The sequence below is a fragment of the Lemur catta genome, chromosome 1 (assembly GCF_020740605.2).
Source record: "Lemur catta isolate mLemCat1 chromosome 1, mLemCat1.pri, whole genome shotgun sequence".
In the NCBI taxonomy this organism is placed as follows: Eukaryota; Metazoa; Chordata; class Mammalia; order Primates; family Lemuridae; genus Lemur; species Lemur catta.
The window spans coordinates 26,475,764-26,488,695 of record NC_059128.1 but is presented as its reverse complement, the minus strand read 5'-3'; the positions used below and the strand labels follow the sequence as shown (position 1 = coordinate 26,488,695).

The 12,932-nt window shown below is 38.9% G+C and overlaps 2 protein-coding genes and 1 pseudogene across 13 annotated transcripts in view; 2 read left to right on the top strand and 1 right to left on the bottom strand.

The window, feature by feature from the left end:
- NUMB (NUMB endocytic adaptor protein) overlaps nt 1-12,932 on the bottom strand; it is a 171,534-nt gene that overhangs the window by 78,683 nt on the left and 79,919 nt on the right. For 3 of the 11 annotated variants that reach the window (XM_045564300.1, XM_045564267.1, XM_045564327.1), the window contains exon 1: nt 11,558-11,642. The exons of 4 other annotated variants lie outside the window; for them this stretch is intronic. The gene's annotated coding sequence lies outside the window, so the exon portion shown is untranslated. Of the gene's footprint in view, nt 1-11,557; nt 11,644-12,932 lie in introns of those variants that run through there. 4 more of the 11 variants (XM_045564290.1, XM_045564266.1, XM_045564312.1 and 1 more) reach the window with 2 other exon arrangements.
- On the top strand, nt 4,036-5,389 carry LOC123647118 (annotated as a pseudogene). Its single transcript, XR_006738138.1, has 2 exons — nt 4,036-4,457; nt 4,809-5,389. The product of XR_006738138.1 is annotated as a non-histone chromosomal protein HMG-14-like (transcript).
- Nucleotides 7,639-8,230, top strand: LOC123647112 (ubiquitin-conjugating enzyme E2 G2-like). Its single transcript, XM_045564340.1, has one exon. It carries the CDS (start codon nt 7,677-7,679, stop codon nt 8,208-8,210), a length of 534 nt encoding a protein of 177 aa, XP_045420296.1. The 5' UTR covers nt 7,639-7,676; the 3' UTR covers nt 8,211-8,230.

Sequence of the window (12,932 nt, the reverse complement as noted above, 5' to 3'; positions counted from 1 at the left end):
CTGGTGAACTGAATCTGTGATTTGGCAATACTTAACTTTTAAGACACGTTAAGACTTCCCGTATAAAAATACATATAGTCATCACCCTGAACCCCAGGAACACACATACACACAGACTGACTTCATTAGGATGGTAATACTTCAAGGATTAAACCTTTACTTACAGAACAAAATGAGTTTGCTTTGATATGGCAAGGACTGATTTAGCAAGGAACATCTTGATGAAAAAGGGCAGAATTGCTGAGAATGCTAGCCTACTTTTTACACTGACTTTTTTCCTCTAAGCATCTGTCAAGTGTGGGATGAGGAAAAAGGTGCTGGAATCTGGAGAGGCAGACGAGAATAAAAATATATTTGATTCCAAGAATTGGGCTGGGGAGATGGGGGAGAGAAGAGAAAAAGAAATGCCAGTGGAAAAATTACAGAAAAAAATTATAGAAATAAAAAGCTGTTAAAACCAGCTCTGCTCCCCTTTACTGACAAATGACTTGGCTAAATTATCTACACATATCACCTCTTCAATACTTCAGTCCTCTCTAATCTTATTTCTCCCTTTCCCTTACACCCCTCTCCTCTTTTCCAAACCATCAATAAAAGATTTCTAAAATATAGCTCTTATTTGTCCACTGCTTATCATTTCCACTACCAGAAGAACCATGGTCCAAGATAACTTCATCTCTTATCTGGACTAGTATAAGCCACCAATTAGTGTTTATTTTTATTCCTCTCTTGTCCTTCTCTGATCAACTGTGTACAACACTGTAATCTTTAAAAACGTAAAATGGATCATGGCACCGCTTAATAGTTCCATGGGTTTCCAATGCATCTTCAAATGAAATCCAAACTCTCATCATTCATTGAGTCAGTATGGCATAATTCACGCTGCTCAAGAAGTGCTTGGAACAGTGCCCAGAACATCACAAATGTCCAGTAAATGTAAGCATATCAGAGTATGGCCCTTGCCTGTCTCTCTTATCTTGAGGTGGCATTCTTCTGATTAACTTTTTATGATCTTTTCAGCTAACTGAAAGTTTGTTCCCTCTTTAGGCCTGTTGTTTGCCTCTCCCTGAAATACTTTTTCTCCCAGACCCTTTAAGTACTTCTGTCTCCCATTCATACCTCAATTCTCAAGCTCATTGATGAGGCCTTCTTTTTTCACTAAGAATCATACCCTATATTTCTTATTATACTACTCTTTTCATTTCCTTCACAGTGCTTTTTATTTTGTAATTACTTTTTAATTTATTTCATTGGTTAAACTCTTCCTTCAACATCAGATGCCTCAGAATCCATTCAATAAATTTTCTAACTTGCTAAAGGTAGGAAACACTGATTTCTGTTCTTTCTATCCAAAATAATCTTAATTAACGTAAGTATTAATCTCATTTCATAAGTAGCTGAAAAATTGGTCACTAATATAAATATTGGTCTGTGCTATGATTCATTATACCTACACACTTCCTTTAATTGTTAAATAACATCCTGTATTTAACAAAGTATTGTGCTAGATACTAGAAGAAGAAGAATCAAGATGAAAAAATTTTATTTTAAAATAATTTCATTAAGACTTTAAGGTCTTGAATGATGTAAACACAGAATAAAAAAGACCGAAAGAGGATATTTCAAATAGGGGATGGGGTAGGGTGAAAAGCCATGCTATGTATGTAAAAATATATATTTCATAGAGCTAAGATACCATTGACTCCAAGATATACCTTTATGTTCCACTAAGAAAGAAAAATGCTGCCCAAATTGTTAATTAATTGTTCATTAATTATGAAATATCATCAATAGTAAGGTGTATCCCAATGGGAAATATTTCCCAGTTCCAGTCACAGAATAGGTGTGAGGGAAAGAAGAAAAGAAGGGAGAAGAGAAGGAAGAAAAGGGGGAGGAGGAGAGTTAGGAGAAGAAAGCAAAAGAAAATTACCACTCTATTATTAATACTAAATCAGTCTTCCAAGAACCTCAAAGTCTCAGTGACATGGAATATTGATTATTCATTAAAGTTTGTTATCAGGAAGGGGAGAATAGACCACTGAAAACAGTGGCCTGTTTTTTTATTGTTTCTATTTGCCTGTATACCTTTGCTTACCCTTTTAGTTTTAGCTTTTCTAAATCATTTTGTTTTATGCATGTCTCTTGTTTATAGCACATAATTAAGTCTTGCTTTGTAATCTAAATTTAAAATCTTGGTTTTTTTAAGAAAGGTGAGTTAAGTATAACAAAAAGATAAATCTTATAAGGTCCACATACTTTAAAACTTAAAAATCGTACTTCTAAATGACTTGAGGATCACAGGTCTTGGCTTAAAGTGATAATCATAATGGAAAATTTAAATTTTTAAATATATAATTAATAATAATGAAAAAATTCCATTTCAAAACTCATGAGCTACTTTTAACACATTAACTGCCTTGTGAGTTGTATTTAACTCATGCTAATTTTGAGCTCGGGACCTCGTGAAGCATATGAAGACTCCATTCTCTCAAACAAATTCAGTATGTCGTGAGTTACATATAACTCAAGTGGGGTACAGTGTAAAAATGGATTCTAGCGCCAAGTGAGTTGCATATAACTCGTGCATAGAAAACGATAAAAAATAACAAATTTTTCATTGAATTAAAAAAGATCGTTTTGTTTTCAAAGTTTTTATTGTATTTTCGTAATAGAACACCATAGCCCCATGGGAAAAATCTTTTTTTCTAGTGTGACAATGTGTTAAATCTATAGCTTCAAATGCTTATATTAAAAAGTAAGGCTAATAACTGATGAGTTAAGCACCTGTCTTATAGAATCATAAAAGGAAAAACCACAGAAATTAAAAGAAAATAAAATACCACTTCCAATAACATATTAGGCTAGATTATTCAACCAAGTTTCTTGCTGAAAACAACTGGAAGTGATGGATAAAATTTTTTTCCAAAAAATCTTAAAAGCACTGAAAAGCTGACAAGATGGTAAAACAATTACCAGACCAAAATTCATGAGAAAGCAGAAGCCCAAAGAGATAAGATCATAGGCCTGTTCCTGAGCATAATGAAACTGCTTTTATCCTGTAGATCTTTACCTAACTCACAAACTTGAGCTTCAGTTTTGATGGTCTCCTGAGAAAAAAGAGAAGCAGAGTTCAGGGCCCACCCAACATGGAAAATCTAACAAGAGACTCCTTTCTCTATAAAGTTGGGACCCCCCCTAGCAAAAGGTTTCATCCTATCCACACACCTTATCCGCAACGGACTACAAGGAAATGTCTTCCTATTGCAGAACATAACAACCATTCCTAAGAGGTTGTAAATACAAGCAGGCTCACACACATATCTGCAAACCAAATTCACTCCATTTGGTGGTCCAAAATACCTTAAAGGATGAATTTAAAGTGTAAACAAACTGTAGTACCTTGAAGAAATTACAAGAAACAAGCAAATCTCTTGAAGCAATATATGTGCATCTTGGGTCTCAAAGAATAGCCACAATTTTTTTTTCCAGGAAAAACAAGCAGTTCATAGACAAAATCTCACACAGGATGAATAAAAAGAAATCCACACCTAGGCATAGCACATAAAACTTCAGAAAACCAAAAAACAAAGAGCTCAAAGAGAATAGCAACTACAGGTTAAAAAGACAGATTCACTCAGAGAACTATTAGATAGCTGATTTATCAACAGCAACAATGCAAACCAAAAGAGAGTGGAATTATTTTTTTCAAGGGCAAAAAAAAAAAAAAAACTAAAACAAAAAAACCCTGCCAAACCATAATTCTTTATCTGATATCTACCAAGAATTAGGGTGATAAAGCTACTTTCAAATAAAGAGTTCACTACAGAAAATTTTACTAATGAGAACTCTAAAGAAAAAAAATCTTAAGAAAGAGATCTATATGAAAAAAATCTGGGATACCAAGAGGAATCAGGAGAACACAAAAGTTGGAAATGACATCAAATTTAGAAGCTCATGGTTATCATTTTCTGCCACGTAGACTGAAGAGCAGAAAAGCCAGTAGACAGAAAGTGAAAAAGAAGCAGATAGGGGTCTCAGCAGCTCGGGCAGCGGGAGCGACGGCAGCGGCTAGGCAGCCCAGCTTCGCGAAGGCTCTCGGCGCGCCGCGGCCCGCAGGCACCCGGCACGCGCCCTCCCCGCCGCCAAGATGCCCAAGAGAAAGGTCAGCTCAGCCGAAGGCGCGGTGAAGGAAGAGCCCAAGAGGAGATCTGCGCGGCTGTCAGCTAAACCTGCTCCTGCAAAAGTGGAAACGAAGCCCAAAAAGGCAGCAGCAAAGGATAAATCTTGAGACAAAAAAGTGCAACCAAAAGGGAAAAGGGGAGCAAAGGGAAAACAGGCTGAAGTGGCTAACCAAGAAACTAAAGAAGATTTACCTGCAGAAAATGGAGAAACTAAAACTGAGGAGAGTCCAGCCTCTGATGAAGCAGGAGAGAAAGAAGCCAAGTCTGATTAATATCATATACCATGTCTTTTTTTTTTTTTTTTTTGAGACAGAGTCTCACTTTGTTACCCGGGCTAGAGTGAGTGCCGTGGCATCAGCCTAGCTCACAGCAACCTCAAACTCCTGGGCTTAAGCGATCCTACTGCCTCAGCCTCCCGAGTAGCTGGGACTACAGGCATGAGCCACCATGCCCGGCTAATTTTTTTGTATATATATTTTTAGTTGGCCAGATAATTTCTTTCTATTTTTAGTAGAGACGAGGTCTCACTCTTGCTCAGGCTGGTCTCGAACTCCTGACCTCGAGCGATCCACTCACCTCGGCCTCCCAGAGCTAGGATTACAGGCGTGAGCCACCGCGCCCGGCCACATATACCATGTCTTATCAGTGGTCCCTGTCTCCCTTCTTGTACAATCCAGAGGAATATTTTTATCAACTATTTTGTAAATGCAAGTTTCTTAGTAGCTCTAGAAACATTTTTAAGAAGGAGGGAATCCCACCTCATCCCATTTTTTAAGTGTAAATGCTTTTTTTTAAGAGGTGAAATCATTCACTGGTTGTTTATTTTTTGGTACAACCAGAAAATAGTGTGGGATATTGAATTATGGGAGGCTTTGACTGGCTTGGGTGTCAGCTTAACATTCCATAGATGGGGGTTAGTTTTTATATCCTATAATATAAAGCATACTAAATGGCAATATGGAGTCCCAGGCCTGCATTTAATGTCTTGAACATTTTAAATTACTTCTATTCCCATGTTGTTTTTTAGTAGACTTGTTTCCTAAAGAAAACCACTCCTTGATCATGGCTGTCTCTGTCAGAATTGCGTATACTCTGTAACATCTTTGGTCGTGGTGGTCCTGTTTTCCTAATAACTTTGTTAATGTGCTGTGAAGGATTGAAAATTTGAGTATGTAGTATATATGATAATAAATTGTGAATTGGTGGGACTTATGTAACAGTTTATCAACATTTGAAGATAACTGGTACTTGATATCTTCTTAAGGAAAATTTGCCTCCAAATTTTAAGCTGGAAAGTCACTGGAATAACTTTTAAAAAGAATTAAATGGCTTTTTAGATTTTCGGTACGTATGTTAAGAATTGTGTACAAATTGAAATGTCTGTACTGATCCTCAACACAACCAATAAAATCTCAATTGCAAAAGAAAAAAAAAAAGAAAAGAAAAGAAAAAGAAGCAGATGCATAAAGAAAAGAGGAAGAGGCAAGGTCTGAGTAGCATAAGCCCCTGGTTCCAGCTGTTCCTGAGGCCTAATGAAATCCTGTCCTTGGGAATTGGGAAATCTTCAGTGTCCTTATATTAAACTCTGCTTTTCACTTAAAAAATGTAAAAAAAGAAAAAGGAAAAGGCCAGAAATTAATTAAATAGAAAACATACAATAGAGAAAATCAAAATAAGCACTGGTTCTTTGAAAAGGCTAAGAAAATATATAAATCGTCTAGCAAGATTGATGAGGAAAAAAAGAGAAAAGGAACAAAAAATATTAGGAATTTTTAAAAAGAGAAATACTTAGCAGAAATTAAAAAGATAATAAAAATGCTTTCATGCCACACACACACACACACATATATATATATAAAAATAAAAACAGAGTCTCTCCCTCTTGCTCAGGCTGGTCTCCAACTTCTGACCTCAAATGATCCTCCCGCCTCAGCCTCCCAGAGTGCTAGGATTACAGGCGTGAGCCACCATGCCTGGCCACTTGTGGAAAATATTAATACTTCAAAAACTCAAAATGGATAAATTCCTAAAAAAAAAAAAATGCTCTAAAAACTGATCTAGTTAGAAACACAATTCTAAATAAAACAAGTTAGAAAAATGAATACATACCTCCTCAAAATATTAACCCCACCACCCAAAAAAATTACCAAGCCTAGACAGTTGAACAGAAGTTCAACCAAACTTACAAAAAAGATCATTTTGGGTCTTATAAAATCCCCTTAGGGGGAAAAAAGGATTAGTTCCCAACTCATTATTTGAGGCTGGCATAATCTGGATACTGGATATCAAAACCAAATACAGACAAGAAATAAAAATTATGGGCCAATTTCACTATGAACATAGATGCAAAAAGTTTAAGCAAAATATTAATAAACCAAATTCAACTGTATATTTTAAAAAACAGCCCATCATTCCAGCAATGCATGGGTAATTGAACATTAGAAGATCTATAAATGTCATTCACATTAACAGAATAAAGGAGGAAAACTATATGATCATCTTGGCACATGCAGAAAACACACTTGATAAAATTCTATACTCATTCTTCAAACACAAAGATATCTTTGACGACTAGTAACAGAAATGTCATTAACCTATGGAGTATCCACCAAAAATCTATAGCAAATATTATTCTTAATAGTGAAACAAAATAAGCACTTCCTTTAAAAATTAAGTGCAACATAAGGATGCCTATAATTAACATTTGAATTGAATATAGTACTGGAAGTCCTAACTAGCACAGTTAACACAAGAAAAAGAAATAAAAGGTCTAAGCACAGGAAAGACACAATTTTCACACAGTAGCTTAGCTGACCATATAGAAAACTAAAATCATCCATAGATAAATTATTAGAATAATTTAGGAACGTGGCTGAACATAGATCTATATACAAAAAGAAACAAATAAAGCTTAAAATGGAAAGGAAAAAAAGAGGAAAATATACCATTTATAATAGTAACAAAAAATAAGGTATCTCATTTTTCTTTATGGAAAAAAAAGACAAAAACTCCACTGAAAGACATTTTAAAATACCTAAATAACTAGAAAGATATACTATGATCGAGGATAGAAAGGCTCAATACCATAAAATAAAGGAAATAGGCTGGGCATGGAAATAGGCTGGCTCACACTTGTAATCCTAGCACTTTGGGAGGCTAGGCAAGAGGATTGTTTAAGGCCAGGAGTTCAAGATCAGCCTGAGCAACACAGTGACATTCTGTCTCTATAAAACATAGAAAAATTAGCTGGGCATGGTGGCACATGCTTGTAGTCCTACCTACTCAGGAGGCTGAGGCAAGAGGATTGCTTAAGCCCAGGAGTTTGAGGTTGCAGTGAGCTATGATGATGCCACTGCACTCTACCCCAGGGTAACAGAGTGAGACCCTGTCTCAATTAAAAAAAAAATACACACACACACATAAATAAATAAAATAAAGAAATAAATCAGGACCCGGAAGCAGCCCCCGGCGTCGGGGCGGGAGCGACGGGCGCGGATGAGGCGAGGCCCGCGGGCGCAGCTGTTGCCGGGCTATGGCGGGACGGCGCTCAAGAGGCTGATGGCCGAGTACAAACAATTAACACTGAATCCTCCGGAAGGAATTGTGGCAGGCCCCATGAATGAAGAGAATTTTTTTGAATGGGAGGCATTGATCATGGGCCCAGAAGACACCTGTTTTGAGTTTGGTGTTTTTCCTGCCATTCTGAGTTTCCCACTTGATTACCCATTAAGTCCCCCAAAGATGAGGTTCACCTGTGAGATGTTTCATCCCAACATCTACCCCGACGGGAGAGTCTGCATCTCCATCCTGCACGCTCCGGGCGACGACCCCATGGGCTACGAGAGCAGCGCCGAGCGGTGGAGCCCAGTGCAGAGCGTGGAAAAGATCCTGCTGTCGGTGGTGAGCATGCTGGCAGAGCCCAACGATGAGAGCGGCGCCAACGTGGACGCTTCCAAAATGTGGCGGGATGACCGGGAGCAGTTTTACAAGATTGCCAAGCAGATCGTGCAGAAGTCTCTGGGGCTCTAGACCTCGCCTCAGCGCATGCGCACAGACGTGTGCTCTGCACATGCGTGTGAACACACACCACCAACAGCTCAGTGTTCTGGGGAACACTCAGTGACAGTGATACTCTGTGCTGGCACCAAAAAGGCAGACTTGCAAGAACCATGGCATTTTTTTTTTCCTCACCCCAAACAGGCTTCTCTTCTGAAGTTATGATTTACGTAGAATATTGGCAGCTTTCTGCAGTTTAAAGTATTCCTCGCAAGGCGGTTCAGGTAGACTGTCAAAGCTGTCATCGCTACCTCTCCCAGCTGAAGCACCGGCAGACCCAGCTGTTCCCGGCTTCCTGTGGGTGCCCCTTCCTGGGGTGGGGGGCTGTATGTGCCAGACGTCCCGGGATGGCGGCACCAACAGTGCTCCTGAGGACGGGCCCTGCAGCTGGCGCACGGGAGGGAGCGACGCTCCGCGTGGCCATCCTGGTGCTTTCTGCACCACGAGCTTGGCTCCTCCTTCCCGATCTCATGTTTTACAAGCAGATGTTTTTTCATAATCTGGTCACATCTTTTACATTTGTTGAGTATTATAAACCATCACACTTAGAAATACTTTCAGGAAATACTTGTTAAAAATTAATTAACGGATTCATAGGAAATGGGGTACACAGAAAGGAAGTTTACTGCAGGCCACGCAGACGGTCAGACTGACAGCTTCCTCCTGCTCACGTCCACCAGAGAGTCTCGGGTAGGGCTCAGTTCCGAGTGCGCTGGGGCAGGGGCCGCGGAGCCTTAGAGTGTTAGTGAAAGTTTCTTCTGGGTCTGCAGTTTTTCTTTCCTAGTTTAAAAACTGAGAAGCTCTAGGACTTTGTAACATTGTGGTTGCGCTGGGAATTTAAGTGTTGGCACAAGTCATTCTTGGCAACTTGAAGTCAGGAGGGACCCTCCCATTTCTTAGCTCAGAGGAGTGCCTTATCCCCCACGACCGGTGCTCGTGGACGTGGCCTGTGGGGCGCCCGGCCCCAGGCTGGAGACAGCACTTTCCCGTGATTTACGAAGTTGATTTGGTTCCGACGTTCTCTAGCATGGTTAGCTGAGCGGCACAGCGCCGGGAGGTCACGTCACAAGCAATAACAGATCTGTGGCATGCAGAATCTAATACTTGGCCTGTTTCAGACAGGTTCAATTTAAATAGGAATTTCTATTTTTGAAATAAGGGATAGTCTATGAGGCATACAATAGATTTTACTTTGCATATTCCTTCCCCCTTCTCTTTCACGATGGATCCAGTGTTCGTCGACCGAAACCTCACCCTTGGTGCCAAGGTGTTGGCAGTTTCTGGTTGAAGCAGCTCCATGTCCGCTTCTGTGGATGCTGGATTCTTCCTTCTCAGAAGAGAGTCATTTAAAATTTGAAATGCAGTATAAGAACGTGTATTTGGAAGGGGTTGGGGAAGGGCGGTATTGTACCTAAATAGTATTTGCAGGCAAATGAGATGGGGTCCTCTCCAGAGAGAAGAAAGTGGTTTGTGTGAGCAGCTGGGCGGTGGGCGTGGGGCCCACGCCAGGCAGGCCCAGAGGGGCACGTGATTACCTGTAGGTTCCATGAGATGTGGGAGGGAGGAGAGGCAGTCTCTTTACAAAACAAAGTATTTTTATTGATTTGTATTTATTAAATTAAAAAATCCCATAGTGTCCCTATTCTGTGGTGGAATTTAATTACTATGTTAAAAATAAAGTTATATATTTCCCCCCCCCTCAAAAAAAAAAGAAAGAAAGAAATCAAATGCCCATATAGATTAAAAGCCATAGAGATCTTGGGCTCATATATAAGGCAGGTCCCATTCTTTAAATAATAGCTTTTGAATTTTTATATAACTTGACTCAAATTGTTTTCCATTCGTGGATATTTCTACAATTGATATAAACTTATTATTAAAAATTAATCACAGGCCGGGCACTCTGGGAGGCCGAGGCGGGTGGATCGCTTGAGGTCAGGAGTTCGAGACTAGCCTGAACAACAGCGAGACTCCATCTCTACTAAAAATAGAAAGAAGTTATCTGGCCAACTAAAATATATATAGAAAAAATTAGCCAGGCATGGTGGCACATGCCTGTAGTCCCAGCTACCTGGGAGGCTGAGGCAGTAGGATCGCTTAAGCCCAGGAGTTTGAGGTTGCTGTGAGCTAGGCTGACGCCACGGCACTCACTCTAGCCAGGGCAACAAAGCGACACTCTGTCTCAAAAAAAAAAAAAAAAAAAAATTAATCACAGGTATTTTACTCTAATTAAATTGTAGTAATAGTTTAGGATTCTCACAGCTGCGATAAACAAGTATGAGAAAAGAGCACATTATCAGTACATGGTTGAGTTCTAGTTGAATGTGCTGTGGTCCCACTGATTTAAAGGTCAGTGTACACATTCACCATAGTGTAATTCTGATAACCACTCCTGCAAGAATTGAAATGTTGCCAACATTTTACGTACTACATAAGGTTTTGGTTCTTGGTAATTACCTGTCAACGTTGCCAAAACACCATCTCCTTAAAAGCCACCTGAAAATGTAGACTTTTATTCTGAATACAAATGGCACTCTCAAGGGGAAAACAAACAAACCACATTCATAATACAATGATCTTAATAGGATCAAAGGATATTTCTATGGGTCTATGTATGGTCCTTACAGATATATGACCCTTGTACATGTGAGCTGTATGAGCAGTTGCCCAATTTGCTTTATCATAGATCTGAATTTGATCAAATGAGATTTTCTTTAGGTCTAACTTATTCAAGTTTAACTTTGGTTTATATAAGTTTTGTGGTACTCTACATTGCTGTCTAAACTTTGCTTTATCCAAATTTCCTAAGAGAGAATTAGAAATTATGATCATTTGCTTTATTTCTAGATGATAATACTAATAGTTAATATTTACCGAATGCTTACCATATGCCAGGCACTGTAATAAGTGCACTGTAATAAGCTTTGTACATATTAAATCATTTAATCTTCACAACAACCCTGTCAGGTATATAATACTACTATCATCATTTTGCAGATAAGAAAACTGAGGTACAGAAAAGTTAAGTAACTTTCCGATGTCACACAACAAGTAAGTGAAGAAGTTTAAGGATTCATACCCAGGTAGTCTGTCTCCAGAGCCCAGACCCTTAATTACCATGGTATACTGCCTTTCACAATATTTAAAAGATACATGAAATTATTAAGAAGGACAAAAAAAAACTCAGCAGCAAAAAAATTATCAGTAAGAGTTAAATAACAGTTAAGCAATATCAATACCAATATAAGTTATGATAAGTTGATACTTCACAGCTATTTCAGTTTCATAGTTATGATTAAGAGTTTTGAAGTTGGACAGACCTGGCTCTGAATCTTGGCTGTGGCCCTTACAAGCTGTGTGATTTTGGACAAGTTTCGTAACTTCACCAAGCCTCAGTTTCCTCATCTGTAAAATGAGAATAATAAACATCTCACAAAGTTGTTGTCAGTAACATAATTATTGCTGCATTACACTGATATGGTAATGCCAAACAAAACACAGTTACTCAAAATAAAAGGACAAGGAGGCTTTCAATTTTCGCCTATAAAATAAGACTTTAGGCTGGGCACAGTGGCTCACGCCTGTAATCCTAGCACTCTGGGAGGCCGAGGTGGGAGGATTGCTCGAGGTCAGGAGTTCGAGACCAGCTTGAGCAAGAGCAAGACCCCTGTCTCTACTAAAAACAGAAAGAAATTATCTGGACAACTAAAATATAAATATATATGTTAGCCAGGCATGGTGGCGCATGCCTGCAGTCCCAGCTACTTGGGAGGCTGAGGCAGGAGGATAGCTTGAGCCCAGGAGTTTGAGGTTGCTGTGAGCTAGGCTGATGCCACGGCACTCTAGCCCTGGCAACAGAGCGAGCCTCTGCCTAAAAATAAAAACAAAAACAAAAAAGACTTTATTATAATGATATAACAAAGATGATCACTCCAAGTCACTGCAGCAATTGCTAGATCTACACACTAATGTAGAACCGCAATCTTCTCTAATACATGACAAATAATTCTCCTAGATAAAAGCCAAATACCTAGAGGTAAATTATGGGATCTCTGAAATAAAATATTGTGTATATATATATAAAGAAAGACACAAATAGATAAGACATTGTTATTTACTGAGAACAACTCCCACAAATCCCATTCCACGCATATCCCTTCTAAGACCAGTAAGTGGTATTCAAGAGGCCCAAAACAGGAAGAGCTGTGCCAAGAAGAATTGATTCATGGCACTGGTAGGAAGGAATTTTTATAAGAGAAAAGCAGAAAGAAAAATCTGGGTGCAGTGGCTCATGCTTGTAATCCTACCACTTTGGGAGGCTGAGGCAAGAGCATTTCTTGAGACCACAAGTTTTTAGACCAGCCTGAGCAACATAACAACCCCATCTCTACAAAAAATAAAATAAAATATTAGCAGGGTGTGGTGGTACACACCTATAGCTACTTGGGAGGCTGAAGCAGGAGGATCACTTGAGCCCAGGAGTTTGAGGTTGCAATGATGACACCACTGCACTATAGCCTGGAGAACAGAGCAAGACCTTATCTCAAAAAAAAAAAAAAAAAGAAAAGAAAAAAGAAAGAAAAGAAAGAAATAGATACATTGTCAAAGCAGGGTGGAAAATGGGCCCAGAGGTCACTGGAATACAAAGGAAACTTATTTAAAACAATCTCGAGTACCTCCATGTTTTTTTTTTTT